Source organism: Schistocerca nitens, chromosome 5 (genome assembly GCF_023898315.1).
Source record: "Schistocerca nitens isolate TAMUIC-IGC-003100 chromosome 5, iqSchNite1.1, whole genome shotgun sequence".
NCBI lineage: Eukaryota > Metazoa > Arthropoda > Insecta > Orthoptera > Acrididae > Schistocerca > Schistocerca nitens.
Window position 1 is genome coordinate 765,633,376 of NC_064618.1, and position 26,632 is coordinate 765,660,007.

Sequence of the window (26,632 nt, forward strand, 5' to 3'; positions counted from 1 at the left end):
AAACCTAAAGCAATACTATCTGATAATGGTTCACAAAAAAACTGGAAAGCATTCATGGAAAAACTAACACAAAACACATATTGATATCAGTGTACAACCCATCTTCAAACCCAGCAGAAAGGTACATGAGGGAAATAGGGAGACTTTGCAGGACATATTGTAGTCACATGGTCCGACCATGTAAACAACTTTGAGGACACCATGAACAGCTTGCAGCATAGCTCTACTGGATTTTCACCATATGAAATTATGTTTCATCTCAGACCAGTGAATCTTATTTCTGACTTAATAGACTTTCCACAATGTGCCTTAATATCAATGAAAGAACATGAAGATATTGTAAAGAAAACCATGAAGAAAGTAGGTGAAGCTAGGAAAAACAGAAAAATAAAAGCTACCACATTCAGAGTACGCGACCATGTGAAATCCCATGAATGATCGAAGTCACTAACAGCAGAACTCAAGAAGTTTTTTTTATATATACATTGGGCCATTTGAAATTATTGAGAACCCCCACCCGAATGCGTACCGATTAGTATATCACAAGTCGAGAAAGCTATTTGGTCTTAGGAATGTTGTTTCTTTGAAGCCGTATATTGAGAAAAGGACAAATTGAGCCTACAAATATGCCCTTATCTGGAAAGAATTTTACTGGAAAAATGAAATGCTGTGAGATAAAGTCACAGGAACAAATTGCAATCACCATACTAAGTCATGTAACATATCTCATGCAAAATGATGTATCTAGACTGATTGTCACTTAATTCTGTTATAAGATTAGATTTCGTAATTCCAACATGCTTGTTTAAATAATTGTGCAGTATTTAATGAATTGCAAAATATGTATACTTGACAAATGAGGGATTTTATTTTAATGATGATGCTAGGAGACAATACATGTCACCCACCCCGACATTGTGAGAATAGCAAATCTCATAATTTTTGAAATCTTGCTCATTCACTTAAATAAACCATAATGCTTATAAGTTCTATAGTTAATAGACTATACTTTCTTGTATATGCAAGTGTGCTTTTGCTTTACATCATGCTCACCATGAATAACCATTTTTATTTGGCTGTGTTGATCACACAATGCAGATACTTTATGCTGGCTTCTTTCACCTCTTAATCATGATATCTATCACATAATCTACAAGGTTCATGAGAGCTTAGTATTGTTGAACTGGTATACTTTTGTAACATCAGTGATGATATAGGAGTTAGTGCTATGTTTATTCTAATATGAGAAAATGTTTTAACTATGGTATTATTTTATACTAAGTTTCTGGGCAATAGGGAGACTTTGCAGGACATATTGTAGTCACATGGTCCGACCATGTAAACAACTTTGAGGACACCATGAACAGCTTGCAGCATAGCTCTACTGGATTTTCACCATATGAAATTATGTTTCATCTCAGACCAGACTTATGTAATTTATGTTGTGAGACAAAGCAGGGAATCAATGGGTGATGTAAGAATGAACAATTTACTAGAGTCGTCATAAAAAGTTGTATACAAGCCAAGACAGTTATGCAATTTCTGTATCGGACTGACAAGTGGACCAGGGTACACTTGCAAGTCTGGTGGGCTAGTGTAATGTAATCAACCGCCAAAGATACGGTTTATCCAACGAATCTAGGAAGTGGGAATGTCTGCAACTTCCGGGCACATGTTGGCTTGCCCGCCGCTTCTTTATCAGTACTGGGGGAAGATGGACATGCTTTCATGACAAGTGTAGTATAATGGATTTAGATTATCAATTTTGATAGTGAAAATGGTGTAGCTCCTAACAAAAAGTACGAATAAATATAATTTTTAGCTGAAAGTATTTCCAATCTGGTGGAGTTTATTTTAAACAGAACAAAACCAGGCCATGCTTGATGTTGGAGAGATTATTTTGCAGACAAAACTACAAAAAAACCCTAGACAAACGAGATCTGCAGTGTGTAATCTTTCAGCAGCTACTAAAAAATAATTCTTGCTGAAATTGTGCTGGAACTGGTCGTATTATTCCCAATCAAAAACATGTGGTGAGAGTGTTGTCCTACCACAATATACCGCATAAGATTCCACAAACAATTTTTCAGATCTCTAAGAAACGAGAAAGATAACAACCAGGACAAAAGTGATCAGCGCGGTGCGGATTGATGGCATCATTTATCATAGGGCCGCATTTTTATGAGGAGATGAATCCTGTGGGTCCTGTTCCTTGTAATTCACTGGTAAATAGTGTGAGTCTTTTGCGCACCAACATCATTCCAAACCTTCGACAGTGTGGATGTGTGGATAGGGTTATTTTTGTGCATGATGGCCCTCTTCCGCACATTGCAAAACCTGTGCAGTGGCTGCTGTATAGACAATTTGGAAATGCTAGAATTATCAGCCATTATTTCCCTACAGCTTGACTGTGCAAATCACCTAATCTTAATCCGTGTGACTTCTGGCTCTGGAGTTATATGAAAGATGTTGTGTTCAGTGCTCCAATTATGAACATAGCTGAGCTGAAGGCACATATTGTGCAATACATTCGAACATGATCCCCCAAGACACTCCCACCTGTTGTGGAACATGCTGTTTCTCGATTTCAACTTCTGGCAGAAAACAGTGAACAGCATATTGAACATGTCCTTCACCAGTCTCATGACAACTGGAAAATGATGTCTTTTTTTATGTGATTTTTCACACCAACACAATTAAAAACTGAAGGCAAGTCTCCCCTCAAAGAAAGGACAATTGGGTTAAATCATGACATACTTTATCTGTGATAAGATACAATCGGCAGTCTAGGTCACCTGTTCATAGACACCATGACCTGTGCACAAGACAGACACCTTCACCTTCACCTTCACCTTCGCCTTCGCCTTCACCTTCACCTTCACCTTCACCAACCTTACAATGACCACAAGTAAATACAGTCATTGGCCAATTACAAATAAAATAAGCATTACCAAAGTCTTTGTTTGCTATCTGTCTGAAATGAAAGGTACGGTAAGTAATGATATAAGAGTGCATAACACAGAATTCCTCTTGAAGTTGCTGCCTTATTCTTGCTTGTAAATGTTCTCTCTCCATTCTTAAGCTCCAAACATCCAACTGATTTGCACATCGTAGAATGGTGAAGATGAAAGTAACAAGGCATCTCTGTGCTTCATTCAATGTAGCTGCCTTTGTAGCAGCTTAACACAGACTGGCAGTGTGCACTTGTGAGCACGCTTTATCAACCACAACTTTGGGCGCAAGCCAAGTGCAACTTCCGGCGCAAGCCTTATCAGCTTCCGCTTTCCAATGTTTGGAGACAATGTGGGGTGACCATGCGGTTTTTAGTCCCATGACAATTGAAAACCAATGTCATTTTCCTTTTCGTATGGTTTTTGCCCTCAGGACAATTAAAAACTGATTTTGCCCATCCAATGTAGGACGACCTAGCCATGATGGACGAGCTTACCCAACAGTGCCACAAATGTTGACTGCCAAACTTGTGCAGCCATGCACAATGAACTGTATGGCTGGTGTAATGTGCAACTCCAACCATAGCTGTCGTATTGCGATTTATCTGTCATTTCCAGCTGAGCCTATTTACATATTGGTAAAATTTTCATTAATTTTTTTTTTCTTCCGTGACATTTCCCCTTGCAGCGATAACATGCCTTTCAAATTTGACATCATTCTGAGCAGTGGTTCTCTTTCTACAGTATGTTGAAAATGGAACTTTAATTATGGACACCTTGTATAAATGAAGCTAGAGGGGCTAAAGATGAGAGCAGTCTACGTACCTTAGGCAGTGAAAACAGACAAATCCACAGCTTACTGTAATGTGTTGTTAGGAATGGTGAATAAACATTTCACAAAACCCCCCTAAGGTGTATTTATTCACTGAACACCAGTTCCAGTCACGCAAACATCAAGCCATGAATGAACATTAAATCGTGTTAAAAGGCAGTTCATTGCTGTCAAATAAGTGATTATTAACAGCTGCAGCATCTGCCATTCCTACATGCATCTTATCTATCATACATTTTTGCATAGTCACTAAGTCTACAAATCTTTAGTCTGTTGGAGTGTTTTGTACTCTGGTCATAATCATATCATAAACTGAGAGTCTATTTTGCACATTCTTTAATGGTATGTTTGCCCACTGTTCTAAACAAAATTTGTTCTTTTAAATACATTTCAAAACTGCAAAACATTGCAATTAGAATCAGTTTGGATGTAAACCTAGAGACTCCTGTAAACCTCTAAGATCTCCGGTGTTGTCCTTTACTATGCACTTACATTAAGGAAAACCTTATATTTTTCAAAATAAATGTAATATAGGTAATGACTGCAGAATACAAAAAAGGGGGAGGGAAGGAGAGGGAGGGGGGAGGGAAGGAGAGGGAGAGGGAGGGGGAGAGAGAGAGAGAGAGAGAGAGAGAGAGAGAGAGAGAGAGAGAGAGAAATTTTATTCATGATCACTTTACCAGACAAAACAAAAACTCACATAGGACCCAAATCAACACATTCCAGTGCCAAAACAGTGGTTTCCACAAGGGAGTAAAACTTTATAACAAATTTCTCAGAAACATAAAAACAATTACTAAGCACAAAACCTTTGGAAAATCTTTAAAGATATATTTACTGCATCATTGATTTTACTCAACTACAGAATAGATAAATTTATGAAGTGTGCTACATAAATACTAAATGTTTGAAGTGAATTATTCTGATCTTAAATAAGTACACATAGAAGTCTTTCATCTGTATACTTATAAACTGACTTGTGCAATGGCTTAAGCCTCAGCTGTAAACAACACTCTAGAACAAATATGAAAAACAATACTGATAAAGAATAGCACAGTTAGAAAAATTGATCAAGGAAGGTGCTGATGAAGCAGTTGGTGAAAAGAAAAAGAAATGAAATGGTTTACAAATTTGTGATGAAGCGATAGAAGTGGTTAATCAACAAAAAACAAGAATCTTATCTTAAACAATGGAATATTCCAGTCTGAGCTGCCAGAGAATACAGCCATATGTGCATGAGGCGTGCTTGCTTGTGTGAACAAACGTGTGTAAGTGTTTCCTTTTCTGCCGAAGGTTTTGGCCAAAAGCTAGTGCGTAAGCGTCTTTTTGTCGTGCCTGTCTGCAACTCAACATGTCATCCTTATAGTACGAATCTTACCTTAAATAATTGAGCAGCGATCCATCTGAAGAAACTCACCATATTTTGTCAACAAAAACTAAATAATGTTAAGAAAACAATAAAAAAATTCCATCAACATTCATGGGAATATTTATAGGTGTAACGGAAAATAGCACTCATGAGGGCAAACAGTAGCCTACAAAAGAATCAAAATGCTCAGTAAATCAGAAAGAGGGTGGAATGTTATAAATAATATAAAATAACTGGGTAATCAATTACAATAAAATATAATATGAAGATTTAAATTCTGTTCAAAGTTAAAACAAATGAAAGAGACATGGATGCAATGGATGATCTAGATTTGGAAGAACTCATAGACGTCATGAGAGACAAGTAAGTGACATAAGAAGTGGGCTTCTATAGTATGGTGGTTTGCCTCACAGCTCACGTTTTTATGACCACCTAGTATGCATTGGAAAAGTAGTAGTACTACCATGGCCGTGGCAGCAGACAAACATAATTTTTCAGTATTCGCAGTTGTGAATATGAACCACCTTCAGCTATATAGTGGAATGAAGAGAATGAAAACTAGTGCTGGGTTGGGACTCAAACACAGATTCCTCACTTTATGCAAGTGGCTGCCTCTTAACTGCTTCAGCTGTGTGAGCACGACTCACAGACAGACCCCAACTTCCATACATCGTCGTTCATGTGTCTTACCTGTACTTATACATCCCTTTAATGTTATTCCTACACAGGGGAGACATTTTATTTGGAAGTCACAAGCCCGGTGTTGGCTGATAAATACAAATTGCAGTGCCTCTGTTGTGAAAAAGTATGATGTAATGTTCCTTCGGACATGCACACATTCACAGAGAAGCGTTGAAATCAGGAACTTTTGAGTGTCCGAATAACTGTTACATTAACAGTGGCCAAAGTCAGAGCAACATATGGAATCACCACTGTACACTCCAGAAAATATCTAGCACAGTGTGAGGTAGCCTGCATGCGTCACTCAATGCCAAATAGCAGCCTGAGCACAAGTAACTTAGCGAGCAGGTAGTCAGATAAATGATAATGATACAGTGGCCGAAATTGCAAGTAACAACAACCTCTGCAGCAGTTAGAGAGTTAATATGTTGTGACAAATGAAAATTTGGATAAAGTTGTAAAATTGTAATTTGAACCCATTTCCTGTGTACAGGGATACATGATGCTTCCTACTGTCTTATTACACCCTTAATTACACCCCTCTTCGTTATACTTCAAACACTCAACTTCTATTTCTCTATCAGTGAATCTCTCCTTGTTTGACAGTTCTAATAATTTCATGCACTTCATCCCCCATTCCCAATGCATTTTATCAGCTTTTGTCTGCTCTCTCTTTCTTTTAGCAACCCGTGATTTCATTTGAGGTTAGTTTCATCTTTGACATATCAGTAACTGCCAGCTCATTTTAATGCAATTAAATTTTAATATTCACCACTTTCTCCCTCCCTCCACCTTGTATTTTTTCTGACACCAAACATCTGACATGATTGTATCCCCCCCTCTGCTCTATGTTATCTTTCCCTTTCTTTCTACTCCCTATCTTTCCCTCTCTTTTGCCTAAGGAACTGTTCTGACAGCCAAAGAATCACCTATGCTTGTAATCTGAGTCCCTGCCCTGCTACAATTGTTTGTTCAGCTTGTTGGTAAATGAGCCTTTCTTTTACTATGTGTTTTCTGTGCTTCCTGGAGTTCTTCCTCTACACTCTTCTCCTATCAATTTCTGTTTGGGAGTTCAAAAAAGCATTTTATTTCACAATTTTCAAGATTCTGTGAATCTTTTAAATGATGTTGCTAAATCTAATATCTTATGGCAATATAAAATTTTTATCTATCTCAGGCATACTCACCTACACATATGTTGCAGACTTTGAACTTGCTTGAAGCGAGACACCGGATGCAATAGCTGCACTCGCATCGGGCCCAGTACTGGTCTACGATGCAGAAAGAATAAATAACGCCCACTTCTTGAGTGTTCTACTGCATTTTCGATGAAATCCACAATAGTATGACTTTTGAATTTTGTACAACTTCCAAAGCTAAAATTTCCTATGAGAAAAACAATGAAATTCGATGTCAAATTACAAAGTATAACCACAAATATAATGTATAATAAATGTAATGGTTATTTCACATGAAAAAAGGCAGAAAAACTTTAGTTCTTTGTACCATAACCTTTTCCAGACAACGTTATCAACAATATATAACAATATGCTGCAACCCAATATTCAAGAAAGGTCAAACATGTAAACACTTTACAGAAAAGACACCTAATATTAGACATACCTTGATCATGTTCTATCCTAACATGACGAATGCAACCATGCAGTTTAAAAGTGAGTGAGAAGATGTAGTGATCATCACTACTATCACGAACAATAAATGACCCATCAGGCTCGTTTGACAGAATTTTTTCAGCTGCCTCTCCAGAAATTGGACCCCAATACCAACCGTACTGCAAGACAAGATGTAATAAATAAGCTGTATAAAATGAGCTAAGACTAATTTATGGGAAGGATGTGGGACATCATGTTTCTATGAACTAATTTTGCAGAGTATAACTGGAGAACAACTCAAATCTTCGAATTAAAATGGGAAACTATACCATTCCCAAACCACTATGTTGTTACTTGGAAAAATGAATAATAATTTGCCAACAATCAATTATTTTCATACACACTCACAAAAATTGCACTAAAAAGGCTACTACTAGATATACAAAATGTTCTTATTGTATATGAAACGTGATAACTTCTTGTAGAATAAGTAACAATTCAGTGTCAAGAAACTGATTAACAGTTTGCTCAGCCAAGTTCTGTTATTATTTGAAAATGGATTTAGCGAAGATTGAAACATATGGATAATTAAACAAGCCACTAACAGTTGGAGCTGTTTTGTTCTTCGTAACTGTTACAACAATTGTAAGATGAAATTTTGTCAAACAATGCAAGATGGGCATAAGTTCACAAAAACTTATTTGAAATGCAACACATTAGCAACAAAAATTGCTTTCCTCACTGTTTCATTCATCATACGTAAAGTTTTTCTACTGATATGACAATGAGCAACCGGCCAATAAAGCTCAAAACAACATATAACAAATTAAATACATACTTTGCATCAAACTATCATAATATGGCAGCACTCAATCATGAGATATAGCAGTTAAACAGAAGTGAAATCCGAGAAAGAATCTGTTGACATCTCTAGCCTGAAAGACAATAAATTCCAAAAAAAAAAAAAAAAAAAAAAAAAAAAAAAAAAAAAAAAAAAAAAAAAGCTTGTGAATGTAACCATCACAATCATACATATTACTGTTCAATTGACAGATTACACTATGTGATCAAAAGTATCCAGACACCTGGCTGAAAATGACTTGCAAGTTTGTGGCACCCTTCATCGGTACCGCTGGCATTCAATATGGTGTTGGCCCACCATTAACCTTGATGACAGCTTCCACTCTCGCAGGCATACGTTCAAGCAGGTGCTGGGAGGTTTCTTGGGGAATGACAGCCCATTCTTAACAGAGTGCTACATTGAGGAGAGGTATCAATGTCGGTCGGTGAGGCCTGGCACGAAGTCGGCATTCCAAAACATCCCAAAGGTGTTCTGCAGGATTCAGGTCAGGACTCTGTGCAGGCCAGTCCATTACAGAGATGTTACTGTGCATTATGAACAGGTGCTTGAGCGTGTTGAAAGATGCAGTCACCATCCACGAATTGCTCTTCAACAGTGGGAAGCAAGAAGGTGCTTAAAACATCAATGTAGGCCTGTGCTATTATAGTGCCAGGCAAAACAACAAGGAGTGCAAGCCCCCTCCATGAAAAACATGACCACACCATAACACCACCTCCTCTGAATTTTACTGTTGGCACTACACACGCTGGCAGATGACATTCACCGGGCATTCACCATACCCACACCCTGCCATCAGATCGCCACATTGTGTACCATGATTCATCACTCCACACAACGTTTTTCCACGGTTCAGTCATCCAATGTTTATGTTCCTTACACCAAGCGAGGCATCGTTTGGCATTTACCAGCATGTTGTGTGGCTTATGAGCAGCCGCTCGACCATGAAATGCAAATTTCCTCAACTGCCGCCTAACTGTCATAGTACTTGCAGTGGATTCTGATGCAGTTTGGAATTCCTGTGTGATGGTCTGCATAGATGTCTGCCTATTACACATTATGACCCTCTTCAACTGTCGGAGGTCTCTGTCAGTCAACAGACGAGGTCGGCATGTACGCTTTTGTGCTGTATGTGTCCCTTCACATTTCGACTTCACTATCACATCAGAAACAGTGGACCTAGGGATGTTTAGGAGTGTGGAAATCTCGCATACAGTCATATGACACAAGTGACACCCAATCACCTGACCAGGTTCAAAGTCCGTCAGTTCCGCAGTGTACCCCATTCTGCTCTCTCAAGATGTCTAATAACTACTGAGGTTGCTGATATGGAGTACCTGGAAGTAGGTGGTAGCACAATGCACTTTATATGAAAAAAACATGATTCTGGGGGTGTGCGGATACTTTTTGATCACGTAGTGTATGTTGTGTCTGTATTCAGCAATGGCCTGAGGTTTTAATAAACAGATATCCACTTGTTCAACAAATTGAAATAATTCAGAATTAACTCCATATCTGTGTTCAATGTCATCACCATTTCTGGGCCAATAAACAAAAATGCTGAATCTGATTAGTTGTTCTTCCAAATCTGTCATCAATAATTCCAGTGGGCAGTTTTCACCTCCGATGATCATATTTTTACTAAGTGGACTCCATAAAGCTGATTTGTGTAAGGCACCACTTCTACAAAACTTCTTCATTGGTAATATAGTACGTGGGCACTCACCAGTCATTTTACTTTTAAAAATGGCATCTTTTAACAGACATGAAGTGACATGGAACAGAGGTTAAGGCCCTGGACTCACATTCAGGATGAGTGGTGTTTAACTTCCATGTTTTTCCATCCTGATTCAGGTTTTCTGGCGTTTTCCTAACTTAATTAGGAATGCCAGGATAGTTCCTTATAAAAGGACATTGTCAATTTTTTTCCCCAACCTTGCCCGATCATAATTTAGTAGCATTCATCTCCCACGACCTCACTGTCAACAGGATGTCGAACCCTACTGTTTAAACTGGCCACCAAATTATGACAAATTAACAAACACAGGAGAAGCCTTTAAAAATTCAAGATAAGTTGTATATAAAAGTTGATGATAAGCAAAAAAACAAATATTAGCAATATGCCCCGACCACTAGAAGGACCACATTCTGTCAAACACAGCTTAAATAGTTTAATCATACTGTGTTTTGACCTCAAAGGGGAGGGGGAGGGGGGGGGAGAGAGAGGGGGGGGGGGAATGGTAAAAAGTGCAATGGATAAAGTGTCCATCAGAGGAAAGAGCAGACCAGAGGAAATCCTGGAAAATGTGTATCATGAATTCCAAAATGGTGAAAATACGGGGCCTACCTCAAAGACCCACAAAAGAGAACTTGTAACTTCAATGTGAGCAATTCTGTTGCTGCTACTGCAAATTCTACAATTGATTTCAAATGTATGTGAAACTAATTAATTTATGAAACAATTAATGTTCAGTTTCAGAAACAGCTACATCTGCCATTGCTGACTGCACCTCAGTACTCGTTAGATTCTGACCTTTGCCGTTCTACTTTTATTAACCAGGTTTTCATGCACCAGATGAGACTTTATTAATTGACTGTGTCATCAATTAACATTTTTGCACAATTTACAATAATTTTCACAATGGTGCTTGTACTCATATGTAAGATATTCCCAACGTGGATGCATGAAGTGAAGACATAAACTTTTCTAAATTTCTCGAGTAGCATATTTTTGGTAAACCAAAGTTTCAGCAATAATTATAGTCCATAATAAACAGCAAAATCTAACCTTGCCATTTTTCAAATGGTTTTGGAGTTCCTGAAATAACAATTTGTTCATTTAACAGTCTTTATACAGTCAGACGTCTCTCAAAGTCTACAGTCCGTGCCCAGTCCTAGTTGAAGTGTCAAGCATGTAACACGTTAGTTAAGTATGGCCACAGTGTATGTTCATGCAATTGCCATGCAAAAGTTGTTTGCAAAAATACCTGTATCGGTATACATGAAAACACAATAATGTCCATGTTTAAAAGCTTAAAGTGATGTCTTTTAACTCAAGTTGATGAATATTTTGAATGAAATGTGTTGGACTTGGTATAAGGCTTGGACTATTATTGTCAGCAGAATGAGAGACTGTTGAAAATTGTGACTTTCATTAATGACTGAACTAAGTGAACTACTGCAGTGTACGTCTATCTAGTGGATTACTAAAAAGAAAATGCTGTATGTGAACTATGGTGATTTGTGTAAATATGGGCTGCGTTCTATGCCACACTTAAATTTTTTTGTTTGGTGACTTGTCAGAACTATCACTGATTATTGGACAGTGTTTCATTATTTGTGCTTCCGTACCTTTACAATTTATCTGGGTAATTCTGCAACTAGACTCTTGGTTTTTTGTGGGTGCCAAGTGGCTTTTCGGTGCTAATAATCTCACAAAGAAAAACTGGTCAATGTCACAACAATACAACACCGAGGCTAACAAATGAGTAAAAAAAAGCGCAACCTAAACTGTGGTGTTGGTTACATTTTCCGCGCAAACATCATCAAAAACTAAATAAGATTTTCAAGACAATAGACTGACATTCTACCAAAGAGGTGACAAGAGACTAAAGGAAATCAGGTTGGCGGCTTACACATTATGTATTTATCCTGCTAGCGAAAGGACTGGAACAGGTCCCATTTGGCATTTCGGGGAGAGTTGAGTATCTGCTTGAAGGAGATGTAGAGGCCAGGTTACAAAAGATGACACCAATAGCTGGGACAACTGTCTGCTGATCTCAAGTCAAATTACACCTTAGGTCAAGGATGATGCATCGACTGGTCACCAGGCCAATATTCTTTAGAATAACTATTCATCACAAAGTTTAGCAAAAAGGGAAGCAAAATACACAATGAAATAAGCCCAGAGAAAATGTAAGAGTGAAAACCTGTGGTCACTCCCCCCACCTTCTCTTTCTCTTACCACCACTCCCTCTCCCATTTAGCACATGTGTTGTTACTACCTCACTGCCAGTTGGTCCTAACAGAACACAAAACATATGGAAAATGCCTCTCTGAAACGCTATTTACTACAGTAAAATTATAATAATGTGTGCATTACACACTGATGCGCTCTCCCTCCTTGAAAGAGTAACATTGTACACATAGCATTACATGAATGGCAGAATTATGAAAATGGCATTATAAATTAAATTTACATGCAATGACCCAGACATCCAGTTACCAATGCCAAATGATGACATTATTTAATGGGCAACTCAAATCTCTAATTTATTTTAGAGTGGGACAGGGGAGGGAGGGAGGGAGGGAGGGAGGGGGAGAGAATTATGATGACACAAAACTTAACAGCGAAAAGAGGAGGTCCACATAGGGCAAACATACAACAAGCATCTGTATTCAGAATAATCCAAATAAGATGAATGATTGTGATTGTATAGACAACAAACTGGAACAGAATTACAAAAGTTGGGTAACAGGTAAAAGATTAAATCAGTGAAGGAATTCTAAGACACTTACAGAAAATGAAAGTGACTATGAAATCAAATAAAATGACTACAGTGCTTTATGCAATAATTACACTCCATTTTTGGAATTATTTTCAATAGGTCTTATATTAACTGCACGGCACACACAAAATCAAATTAGAGTTTTGTTTGTGACCAAGAAACCATATTATCAGCTATGCATTCATACAACATACTCTTTGAAGGAGAATGAGCATGTTGGCAACACATTTTACATGAACTCAAACCTCTAACTTTGATTATCAAGAAGGTTCCGAAGTTTCCATATTCTGCCATCAAAGCCTGTTAAATGTCACAGTATGAATTTAAACAGGGCTTCACTATAGTCTACGAAATCAACTGCCCCATACACAAATGTTTTATATTACTGTCCACAAAGCACAACAGTGGTTGCTGAAGGAGGGTGACAAATAAATTGTCAAACCAGACATGTTTAATGACTGACATATCTGGCAAATGTGCCACCAGGAAAGCATTGACATCCACCCTTCTCCGGAAACAGTTCGTACATTCCTTGGCACAAATGGCCAAGCATCATCTTGATAAAAAATGTCATACAGAATTGCTTTAAAGAGGGGCAGCATCACAAGCTCTCAAACCTGCCAATGTAGTGGTTGCACAAGCTCTCAAACCTGCCAGATGTAGTGGCTGCTGTTCAAATTTCACTCAATAAATGTGGGTCAATATCATGTGACGCATGCAATAATGCCTCTACCATTGGACTCCCATACAGGACGTGATGTTAAGGTTACCACAATAATCTATTTTTCCTGCGCCTTTGTCCTGCATCGGCACAGGATTGGGAAGGTTATTTAAAGATTTGCCATGATTAGTTTAAGGGGTGGCCGGATGCCCTTCCTGTTGCCACCCAATTAGGCCACCAGGATAGAATATGTTTATGCCCCCCCCCCCCCCCCCCCCCCGCCAAATGTCTGTATGTATGACCGGATCAGAATAACAAAGTGACTGATAATGAGGCACAGCTGAGCATGAAAGGGAGTGAGGTTTTTGGTTTGCTGGTGCGTGTGTACGCACTATGGCTGTAGCAGCAACAGCTGTGTGGTTCCTTACTGCAGTACCTTCTCACGTTGCCCTTTTAATGTACAGTATTGAGTTCGCTTTACAGGATCGTTATATCTTTGTGGCTTGACAAACGCATTCCCATATATAAAATGATTCTGTGTTCTTATTATTTGTATATCTCATCAAAAGCAACAAGAAGAGCACTGTTTTTACAATAATCAGAATGACTCACGTTCAGTTGTCGTATTCAATATGTAAGGAGTGTTATAATGGGTCTGAATTGTTTATGTAAATACAATAACTAACAATATTAAAATAATATAAACTGCTCGAGTACTTACCAATCACTGAAGTGTGCATGCAGAATGACACACTTGTGCATACCTTAATAATGAGATGATGATTATTGTGCAACCGCGTTACACACCATTCAGTCAAAAATTCTAAGTAAAAACATAAAAATAAAGACGAATTGACGCAAAGGGTAAATGCCACTTCATAACTGCTTTCTTCCTTGACACTGTTGTTATATGAGTTCTGGTCCATGGACTAGCCACTGGAATTGCCCAAGGATATAATTATATTTTCTATATTAGTCTCTATATTAGTCTCAACACTCATTTCACTTTTCCATCGTTCTTTAACAAACGTTTCTGTGTGGTGTATAAAATTTCTCCACTTCTCTGGCGTTATTTAAGCCATTGCTTCCTCTAATAATCTTTGAATTTCTGCAACAGTGAAGCTTTGTTTTCTGTTGCCACGTAACTTTTAATTTGTGCCCAAAGCATTTCGATGGTGGTATAGTGGCAGTGGTATGGTGGAAGCCTAAGAACCCTGTGGCCATGTTCTTTAGCTACCTTGTCCGTAACATACTGTTGAAACTGTGGCTTATCTTTCTTTATTATTTCCATGAGTTCTGTCTTACATAAATCATTTTGAATTTTCACATTGTAGTGTTTCAACACTTCAACATTTTTGTTGCCATCACTGGCACTTTATCTTTAATAACTGAATGGTATAAGGCATTATTCATTACAATGACAGACAGCTGATTTACATTTTCCAGAGTTGACCCTTGAACCACTTCAGAAAACTATTGTGGTTCATCTCCTCATGGTAGTCGTTTGACAGAATGATCCACATTTATTCAGGTTTCGTCAAGCCACATAACGTCTTCAAATGGCACTTTAACAACAGTTCTCAAAAATCGACAATGCCATACTACAATGCTGCCTCTCCCCATTACAATTTTCTGTCCATTATCAAAAACCAAGGGCTCTGACAACCATTAACAGAGACATTTTGCTGCCACTTAATAACTCTGCCTCACGATGAGTAACCCACAATTTTTTAATAATTGGATGTTCTTTTCAATTGCAAGATCCATATATGTGGTGACAAACAGCATCTTGTTGAATTTTTACGCTTGGTTCTCTCCTGCTCTTCTTCCCAGGTATCTGCTGTTTGGATGAATCAGGCTCTTTCCCTTCTGCACAGTATTTCTCCTTACAAATTCTGACGACAGTATTTGTGTGTATCTTCAAGGTGTCTGCAGCTCTTTCGACAACCTTCGTTAAGAGGCAACAGAGTTGCACCATTGTCTCTCTCTTTCTCGAAATATTCTCACACCGAGCACACAAAGTCACATGCCTTGACACACAAAGTATGAGTAGATCACTGAACTTTCCGTTTAGCAGCCACACTTTTATGCACATTTCCGCTACTGGTTTAAGACATTCTGCAGTGCAAAATAAACTCGCTGCACAGAGAAATAAACCACAAAATGAAACAGATTCCAACTGTTAATGTTAACGGCTGCAAGCATCATCTACAAATGGCTACAGTAGCCGCTACCTGCAGTAACAGAGAGATTCAACAATGGCGAACGGAACAGGAGGTGCAGTCAAGTGCATTCTCTGATTGGCTGTTGCTGCGGTAGCAGCCCTGTGAACAGCTAGACATTAATATCTTTGTTATTCTGATCCATCTATAGTGTTATTCAGGTGAAAGCGAGCAAAATTTTTGAAATATTTGAAAACTGTGTAACCGGTGAGGGACATGCATACCAGCCTGGTATTCAGCTTGTGGAATGTGGAAAACTGCCTAAAAACCACATACAGGCTGGCTGGCATGCCAGCCCTCATCATCCATCCACTGGACAGATTTGATTTGGGACTAGCACACATCCCCGTCCTGGAGGCGGCACTTTAATATGCTTGGCTATCCGGGTGGGTGTGGCCAACACAATAATGTCTAATACATACACCGAAATCACTACAGGGCAGTTTGAAGTGAAGTTTGTCTGAAAATACTAATTTCTCCTACATAGTAAACACGTGACAGCATTCACATTCATGATGTTTTGTTCTGTAGTGTTTGTCATTTTTGGACACTGTGTGCTGCTGCAATGGCACCTGTACTGCAAGTCTACAGCCTGAAGCAGATGATGTCAAACAGGAGAGACAGAGTTTCAAACATATTGAAGTACCCTGGCAAATAGCTAATATTGTAGGTAAACTTGTATGATTCGTTAAGAGTCCTGTGTACAATGTACTGCTCATCATATAAGAAATTATTGTGCATGATACAGTACATGTTTGATGCTATGTACAACCTCCTCCTATCTGCTGGTTCCACACCAGCACAGCAATTGCAGTAGCATATACAAACAGCAACAATATAGTAATATTTTGATAATCCAAAAATATTAATACTGTGTAGAAAAAATAATATTTGCACATCAATATTACACAGTTCGTATACAATGACAATTCATCTCTCTTCATGATTCTATTTTTTGTATACTTTTACTGGGGAATTTGATGCATGTAAATGGCTGGGAAAGTCAGTTTAAAGGTCACTAGAGCAATGGGGTATACCACCAATAACAGGGCCTTGCCTCATAAAGTATTGTGGTGTTTCAAATCAATCTACAGCAGGGAACAACTTTACATTTTAAGTTCTGTACCTCCTATGAGAATGATCAGGTTTCACCAACCTGAGAAAAAGCTACACATTTTGACGAGTGGTAGATTTCCCCGTTATGTGAACGACCAGATGTAAGAGTTTCACAACTTGAGGTTTACCAAGTCAGCAGAACGTAGATGACAACTAGCTAAGGTAATATCTACATCTACATCTACATCCATACTCCGCAAGCCACCTGACGGTGCATGGCGGAGGGTACTTTGAGTACCTCTATCGGTTCTCCCTTCTATTCCAGTCTCGTATTGTTCGTGGAAAGAAAGATTGTCAGTATGCCTCTGTGTGGACTCTAATCTCTCTGATTTTATCCTCATAGTCTCTTCGCAAGATAGACGTAGGACGGAGCAATATACTACTTGAATCCTCAGTGAAGGTACGTTCTCGAAACTTCAACAAAAGCCCGTACCAAGCTACTGAGCATCTCTCCTGCAAAGTCTTCCACTGGAGTTTATCTATCATCTCCGTAACACTTTCACAATTACTAAATGATCCTGTAACAAAGCGTGCTTCTCTCCGTTGGATCTTCTCTATCTCTTCTATCAACCCTATCTGGTACGGATCCCAAACTGGTGAGCAATATTCATGCAGTGGGTGAACAAGTGTACTGTAATCTACTTCCTTTGTTTTCGGATTGCATTTCCTTCTTCCAATGAATCTCAGTCCGGCATCTGCTTTACCGATGATCAACTTTATATGATCATTCCATTTTAAATCACTCCTAATGCCTACTCTCAAATAATTTATGGAATTAACTGCTTCCAGTTGCTGACCTGCTATATTGTAGCTAAATGATAAAGGATCTTTCTTTCTATGTATTCGCAGCACATTACACTCATCTACATTGAGATTCAATTGCCATTCCCTGCACCATGCATCAATTTGTTGCAGATCCTCCTGCATTTCAGTACAATTTTCCATTGTTACAACCTCTCCCATATACCACAGCATCATCCGCAAAAAGCCTCAGTGAACTTCCGATGTTATCCACAAGGTCATTTATGTATATTGTGAATAGCAACGGTCCTACGACACTCCCCTGTGGCACACCTGAAATCACTCTTACTTACGAAGACTTCTCTCCATTGAGAATGACATGCTGCGTTCTGTTATCTAGGAACTCTTCAATCCAATCACACAATTGGTCTTATAGTCCATATGCTCTTACTTTGTTCATTAAAGACTGTGGGGAACTGTATCGAACGCCTTGCATAAGTCGAGAAACACGGCATCTACCTGGGAACCTGTGTCTATGGCCCTCCGAGTCTCGTGAGATAAAAAGATTTTACAACTCTGGAATAATATAGATATATATTTATTGAGATAACTTACAGAATCAATAGATGTGTCATTTTGTAGCAACAACCTCAAGTTTGATTCATGCAGTGCATCAGAACCCCATTCCGCCATCAAAGTTAAAATGACAACTTTAACTGGTGCTGAGCGTGCTGTCACTGGTATTGTGTATCTGGATATGCTTCAAATTTTTTAATTCCACAGATCGATGAAGATGACTGAGATGGGATGGTTTGCTAGTAGCAAGAGGTGCACCACCTCATTTTTCAAGGAAGTTCGAGGTTTTTTTGGCAATTGCTCTGCAGGTGGGTGGATTAGCCGTGAAGGGTCAAATGCATGGCTACCTCGCTCCCCAGACTTGACACCACTGGATTTCTTTCTCTGCGGTTGCATTAAAGACCGTGTGTATGTTCCTCCCCTACCAAACAATTTAGCTGAGCTGAAAAATCGAATCTATGCTGCCATTGCACAAGTTACACTCAATTTGCTGCAACGAGTGTGGGAAGATATTTATTACCAGTGGGATGTTCGCCACATCACAAATGACAGTCACATCAAACCAAAATGACACTTCACACTCTTATGTGAAACTTGAGATAATCTGCTAAAAAATGACACATCTACTGATTCTGTAAGTTCTCTTTATAAAATTTTATAGCATTCCAAAGCTGTAAAGTCCTTTTTGACTCACCCTGCATTCTCGATCTAGTGATCACTCATTAGTAGGTAATAATCACCTCTGTCGCTCAGGACATACATAATGGTCCTGCGCTCTTTATATTGTTATCTTCTTAGGAAGCAAGATGCTGATATCAGATTTGCACAATTACAAATGCAGTCCAGAATATCTGTAAAAGAAATTGTGACTGGGAAAAAACAGGAATGTTAGTGTTGCATCAAATGATATGAATTTTTACGCCACATTTGGGATTCAGGAGCTTGAACCAGTGACTTAGATGAGACTATTTCTACGTATGATACACTGCTACTTACAATGGAATAATTAAATCTACAAACAGCTCAATAATACACACTAAAAAAAGATATGTTCTCGAAACAAATATGACGTTCACATTTTTCTGCATATGCAATGTTCAGTTTGTATGATGGAAGATTTAAAAAGAGATTCTGTGGAATCCTTAACCCTTTCAGACCTGATTTTTTATTCTCTTACAAAAAAATATGTCTAACATGATTTTTACATTCAGGTGAGTATCCTGGCAACATTTTTCTAAGAAAAAATTTCATATGATCTCTAGTCTTCTAGATATTTAATGTACACAATTGTGTTCATCAGGTCTCGAGCTTCATGTCATACATTATGGAGGTTAACAGTATGGATCAATTATGCCACTCTTTATTTCATTTTAAAATAGAAGAAACAATAAAAATAATTCCAAGTTACAGTTCTTATTTAAACAACAAATGTCAACACACTGATTTAATGGTTTAGTATGAAACTGCAAAAAACCATTTCTGTCCTTCTGGAGACACAAATGTACTTTACACTTTCTGCACTGAATTCTAGAATGCCCTGTACATTTTGGAAATTTGCAGCGACTTGTAGTTCCTACATCATGCGAAGGCAAATAGTCAATGGAATCAAACTGTATCTCTGTAGCTGGTCGTAATTATCCTCTTTTTCTTGGTATGACTCATGTCTGAAGCCAGTCCTTCATCCCCTCTTCTTTTGAGTCACTTTCTTCTGGCTCAGTATCAATCCATCTGCTACTGTGATATGATAGGAAAGAAGGTCCATTTGCTTCTTCTCTGGGATAGACAGGTAGTCTGCATCTCATTTGTATTCCAACCAACTTTGTATGATGGCAAAGTCAACAGCATGAAAAATCATACGCAAAGGCCATTTTCGATATCTGATGAAAACTCTGCAGTAGCTTATCAATTGATCAAATAGATCCACACCACCCATTGCATGATTATATCTTCTCACTATTTCAGGTCTTTCTACTTTCACATATTTATGGTGCTTTTTGTCCCAACACTCAACTTCATCCACTGAGCCTTTACCAACAAAGTTTGATCACAATACAACTGGCCTATTGTCTAACCACTTACACATGGTAATGTCATCAGCACTAGTTATTTCTTCACAGTAAGCTCTGGTTTGTTTCATTATTGTTTTATCATCTGAAAAAGGCAAATCTTCCCAAATCTGTTTTGACGGACAGTGCCTGCTGCATTGATGCCTTGAGATTTCAGAACTTCCACACAACATGAAGACTTTGATTCCCCATGGACTTGGTTTCCCCTTGACATCCACACAAACATTCTCTTCTATAGAAAGTCACTGCACTGTTTTCGAATGGCTGTGTAAATTGGCCTGATTTTGTAAAAATTATCTTTATTTACAGGTGGCTTCTCCAGATTGTTCACCAAGTGTAAATTTGTTCATAATTCAAAAATCTGTCTCGTGACATGTTTTCCCAATACACATTCACCTTCAGGCTTGTATCCCAATACATTCGTAATCTGGGAAATATGAAAGCGCCAGCCTATATATGCAAACCAAATAGCACCTCTAGTTCTTGAGGAGTTGTCTGCTTGAATGAGGATTTGCCTTGTTGTAATGCATAAATATTAGTATGTGCTGCCATGCTAGTGAACAAACCATCTGGTATATATCTTTTGAAGAATTGTATTGGAGAACACAAGACAGATTCTTCAAAATTTGGACCTTTGCATGTTTCTGCCATGGTACTTAGAGACTTGTGTTTCCATTTTATGGATTCTTTAGGTGTCACCAATATGTTGTCACACAGGCTATTCAATTCTGGGTTGTTTTCATTCTATAAAAAATTCAGCATCCACCACCTCTCCATCATCTTCATCTTCATGTATGATGTCTCTACACACATCATTCACGCCCATTAATCTGCTCCAACACGTTTCACTATTTGTGGAGCTTGCCTTTCAATAAGTGGTACACTGTCATCCTCATCTCCACTCAGACTAATGTCAGAAATGTCACTTTTTTCAATTATGTCCATAATCAAGTCCCAATCTTTCTCCACAGAAATATATTCCTTATCCATATTTATAGGTCAAAAGCCAGCAATAAAAAATAAAATCATATGTACAGGTCAAGTTATTCTCCTTCCTGCTGGTACTGAAATTACTGAAAAAAAAATTACCACATATAACTACCATAGACATGCAAACACAGCTGAGGCACATTTTAGGTTACGTTTCCTAATATACACCATTAAGGACCTGTTGTACACAAATGTGTACATTAAACTTACTTGATACATAACACAAATATGAACTGAATGAAATTGCTGAAAATTCCACTGAAAGAATGTCTAATGTTTCCAAAAGAAGGAAACCACACAAAACGTTCATTAACAAAACCCACAACGTGACTATTATAGCAATAAAGTCAATGAGTAATGGTTCCCACCCAGAGACAACACCAGAGAGTATATTTTACTTTGTGGTTCACAGACTGCTCACAAGAGAGCAGCAGCTGCTGGAACATGGCGAAAAGAAACATACACAAATGTGCACAGTGAGTTTGGATGCACCTGACATTTCTTTTCAGCGAAATATTAGTGAACAAACTTTATGAATACAATTGTGACCAACAGGTCTGAAAGGGTTAAAAAGGTCAAAACTATTCCACTTTTGACTACAATTATTAACTAAAATAAAAATCATGAGAAATGCAGTTGAAACTGAAGTAAACGAGAATCACGGATTATCTTATCACACATCAAAATGTATTATTAGAATGTAAGTATACTTACATCTTTCACTTTTTCTATACTGGAAGCAAAGTCCATGCTCAACTCTTCTCCTGCAATTTCCACATCATCATCATCTTCATTTATTAACTGTCCATCATCGGGAGAGGGCAATGGTGTTGCATCCATTGCACCATTTGTTTCTGAAGCATCATTTGATGTTACAGCTGGAAGCGGTGGAAGAGCCCGTCTAAGGAACGGTGGTTTTCCTTCCAAATTAACCGTGCCATTAGATATCTTGCAAGGTTCAACTGAAGGCTTCGGTTGTTGTGCAACAGGTTCCCGCTTGATCACACTGCGGTCAGGCGAGGAAAATTTTCGAAATCTAAATATGTTGCAAAGTGTTTGCTTCAAGCTCATTGTAAAGCTATGTCTACCAGATGATTTCTTTTGTTTTTCCTTTTCACAAACAGAATTTTCATTCTTAATATTTCCCCTGTCCTGTACAATATCACATGATTCTTTGGCTTTCTTATTTTTAATATTTATTACAAAATTGTTCTTTTTATTTCTCCTAATATCAGCAGCATCTGTGGTACTCCCAGAAACAGTTCCGAATGTATTTGTAACTGAAGGAGCAGTGTTGCCAGTCTGACGGTGTTTCGAAATGGGTCTGTTTTCTGAAGAGTCACTAGAACTGGAATACAAATTCTGTAGGTACTGCCTCACTTCATGGAGAGTCATGTGGACGGGCTCGGCAACTCGACGTTTTGATGTACCAGGAACACTGTGCCGTTTGCTGCCGCCTCCAGATCCCCCTCCTGAGCACACACTCACAGGGGGTGTGGGCTTTCCACTTCTACAGCCAGTGTTGCCAGGTGCACACTTTGCACTACCTACTCCAGATGACGAGGTGTGTCTTCTTCGCGGTTTCCGATGGTGTCGCTTGGGCCTACTGGGTGGTACTCTCACTTCGGGGCGCACCACGTCTACAGGTACCGCGTATATGTCACTATCAAACGGCACATTATACACATCACTGATGTCACCAGCAGTGAGAACATCATGTGACATAGCAGAAGTGATGAAGCTCGAATCGTCGGCACGATTTGCTGCGGGAACCGATAATGAATTGTGTGAGCTGGAAAGCCGCGAAGATGAAAGTGAACTTCGAGAACTGGGCCGGTGACAGGGGCTGAATGCAAGCAGTTCAGGGGTCCAACACAGCCGCGCTCGACTGCGGAACTGCTGCTGAACATTTGTCACTTGCACCTTCTTTGGACTGTTGTCAGGTTTCACACTTTCCAGATGCACCACAGATTTGGAAGACACACGAAGTGCTTCTTCTAAAACGGCAGCCACAAGGCGCAATGCAAACCTTTCCAGACATCGCTCAAACTTCAGTAGTGATTCTGGAGGGCTGTCCTGAAACTCTGGTGGGGGATCGATAGGTATCACATGCTTGCAGCCATCTCCCGGAAGGTCAGGCCAGCCAGGACCTTTCTTCAGTGTATTGAAATTCTCTCCACACATGCCGTCCGAGTAGTCCAGGGAGTCATCTTGCGAAAGAGACTTTTCTTCTCCGTCGCTCTCGAGGAGCTGAAAGACATCAAGTTTTGAAAACTGATTAACACGGTAATAGTCTTCTGATTTGCGGATCTCAAGTTTTGTCGCTTACCTCGAGTGGCAACTGGCCACCACCACTGCCACTGGAGATGGAGCCACTGTGCCCACTGGTCAGCAGCAGTCCACTGTCGTCGCTTGTTGGAAATACTTCTGACCACGTAGAGCAGGTAGGCGGTGACTCCATCGTTCCCCCTCAAGTCATCTGTGAAAAATACTTGTACATAATACAACTGCAGGGGCAATGAGACAGCATTTAATCAGGTGGAGCGTGCCAAGTAGTTAAACCAAAGTGTCACTGTAAGTGTTTAGCAACATGAATCAAAAGGTTCTGAAGGTGTATGTTAAAAGAAAGACACATATTTATTAAGATTTTTAGGTAAAAAAGAAAAAACTAATACATATTTACTAGGTCACACTTATCACAGTAGTAAGAGAAGGCATAAATTTATAAACAGAGCTCCACACTGACTTCTTAAAAGGAAGCAAATGGACAAGATTAGCCTTTAAAATTTTGCAGTAACTTACATTAAAAGAATTCTTCAAAGATATTCTCTATTAGTAAAAAGAGAATGGTACTGCCACTTAGGCACAAAAAATAAAAGTTTCAAGATTTTTAATGTTTCTTTCTATTTAATCTGCCACAAGTATTAAATACATTTTGATGCAGTTATTGTAATAACAAATGTATGACAGGAAACTCAACATATGCTTCATTAATTGCTATACTTCATTAATTGCTATAAATTACATAAATATTTCACAATCATATATTGTCAGCTTACATCGAAACCTCACAGCAGACGGGATTTTCCAATGTAGCCGAGAAACCAAGCGGAAATCAATGTAAGTAAAAAGCAATATATCATTAATAAACTGTTTTTTGATCTTAATTAAATTGTAAATATCTTTAATTACAGACCACTGATAATGCTTTACCTCAAAAAAGCGAACTGCATCAGGTGAAAAAAACATTCATTTTCTTGTCACTGCAATGACAGAACAAAAATACCCTCAGGGCACGCTATTATCTCTCAACTGAAGAAACACTGAGAGGCAATGGAAGAAGAATATTTTCCAAATTTCAAATTACTGACATGGAATCCAAACTACCTTGTAAAAAGAAATTATTGCACAAAAATGCTGCTATTCCAACTTCATGGATGACATCACCAGAATATCCTGTCAAAGCATTATAATGAATGTTATGCAAACATATCACAATGGATTAAATTGGATATTTGTAAATACAACAATCCAGACCAATAAGTTTAATAGTGACGACCTAAATTCAGAAGCACATAGCACAAAACTGAAAGATAAGCCAATGTGAGAAAATAGAATTGCATGAAAGCTACCATTACTCCAAAGATGACTGGAAAACTTAGTACTTCTTCTGAAAATAAGCTTCATATTCTCTTAAGATAACTACAACTGCCACACTAGATTACATTTCTTTCAGAATTCAGTGACAACCTGTGTGCAAACTAAAGCTGCGACTTTAACAAGTTCAAAATAAAAGACAGACTGAATCACTCACTGGGTCCAATGTGAAATCTAAATAAGTCTGTATTGAACGATCAGTTTAATCTACATCATGTAGCCTGGAAGAAGAGTGGCAAATCACTTATATATGCCTTCAAGGACACCACAAAGCAGCTACAGTTAACATTCTCTTGCAGGTAACACTGCCTAAGAAGATACATAGCTGTCTGAACATTTTTGCAAAGGGCCACACGGGACTCAAAGAAACTGCTGAAAAATGAGACACTCTTAGGACAGTGACATGTTTGTGAAGATCCAAAGAAAACAATGAAATGATTCATGACTGTTCATTCGAAATGTTCATGGTGAGATATAGTAATTTCATGGCGGTTATTTCTAGAGCAATCTAGACGTCCAAAACATCATCAATGAAGTATAATGTACACAAGCAGAAATTCATATTTTACTGTAATTTTACACTGTTATTGTATTGTTTTGATAGTATATTAGCTTTCATTATTTCTTCGATGATGTCATCATTTGCCTTTGGCCATGACTGTTTCTGACGGTGCACTGCATTTTTGGCCCTTGTGCCACTGTCATGCATAAGGTTCTATGCCATATTATGACATAAAAACAGGTTAAAAATAACCATGTCCTTGAGAATAGTCCATGGGACAAAATAAAAACAGCATAATAAAAACTGTTACAGCTAGAAATTGAAAATGACATAGGTAAAAGACTTTATAGAGACTGTGGACCAGCATTACAATCAGTTATTGATTCCCTTATTTGCTGGATATTTCCTAATCCTTCGTTCCCAAACTTTCTTAGACCCTTACCCACTGAGTGCAATTAGACATTAGCTAGTACCCCCCCCCCCCCAAACACACACACACACAGACACCATCACCAACTCTATAAACTCTGGCACCTAAATAAGCTGCAGAATGACAGACTTGTCTTGGATACTTTTATTTTCAAAATGATGAAATATGAATGTTATTTTGTGTGTGTGTGTGTTTTTTTAGAATGAATGATGAAGAAATTCATGGTGCACTGCTAGTGCTACCCACAACTCCTCAGATAAGAAAGCTAACTATCCATCTTGATAATAGCCACTTGTTACAAAATATAATTCCCCTGCATTACTCCTCTCCATTGTGGCACTAGCTTGACTTGCACACTGTAACCCCATTTAAAATGCTTGCACTATACTTACTGTTTGTAAATCACTTGATTGCTGCACCCCTTACTTTTGAACTGGCAGAAATTGGAAGACTTCAGGCTGCTAATGCTTTGTGCCCTTACATAGTTACTGCTGTGTCACGCTGTTAATTAACTCATATATCTGTTTCGAAGCAAGTGGTGAAGCAATTTCTGTACTGCTGCAGGTACTATCTACAACTTGGAGAAGATATTTTCTTGATATATTTAGCATTTGTTATGCATACGTCTCACTTTTATCATCAGTGATTTACACAACAAAGCACACCTTGTGTAGTGGGTTGACTACGTGAGGAACTTACAACCTCCACCGCATTAATGCTACTAATTAAAAAAAGGAATTATTGATAACTTATATAATCAATATATGATTCTTACAAAACTGTGATAATGGTAATGATCGAATGAAAATAATTTAGTTTCATGACTGAAACAGAATCGAATTGTTTTGTTTTTACGCC

General features: G+C 38.4%; 1 protein-coding gene across 2 annotated transcripts in view; it reads right to left on the minus strand.

The window, feature by feature from the left end:
• The window catches only part of LOC126259748 (uncharacterized), an 83,119-nt gene that overhangs the window by 39,282 nt on the left and 17,205 nt on the right, over window positions 1-26,632 (minus strand). The window contains exons 3-6 of one of the 2 annotated variants that reach the window (XM_049956738.1): window positions 23,515-23,664; window positions 21,900-23,459; window positions 7,457-7,625; window positions 7,021-7,219 (exon numbers count right to left, since the gene is read on the minus strand). In XM_049956738.1, the coding sequence (XP_049812695.1) occupies window positions 7,021-7,219; window positions 7,457-7,625; window positions 21,900-23,459; window positions 23,515-23,646 (2,060 nt within the window). In that variant the 5' untranslated portion in view covers window positions 23,647-23,664. The remainder of the gene's footprint in view (window positions 1-7,020; window positions 7,220-7,456; window positions 7,626-21,899; window positions 23,460-23,514; window positions 23,665-26,632) is intronic. The other variant, XM_049956739.1, reaches the window with a different exon arrangement.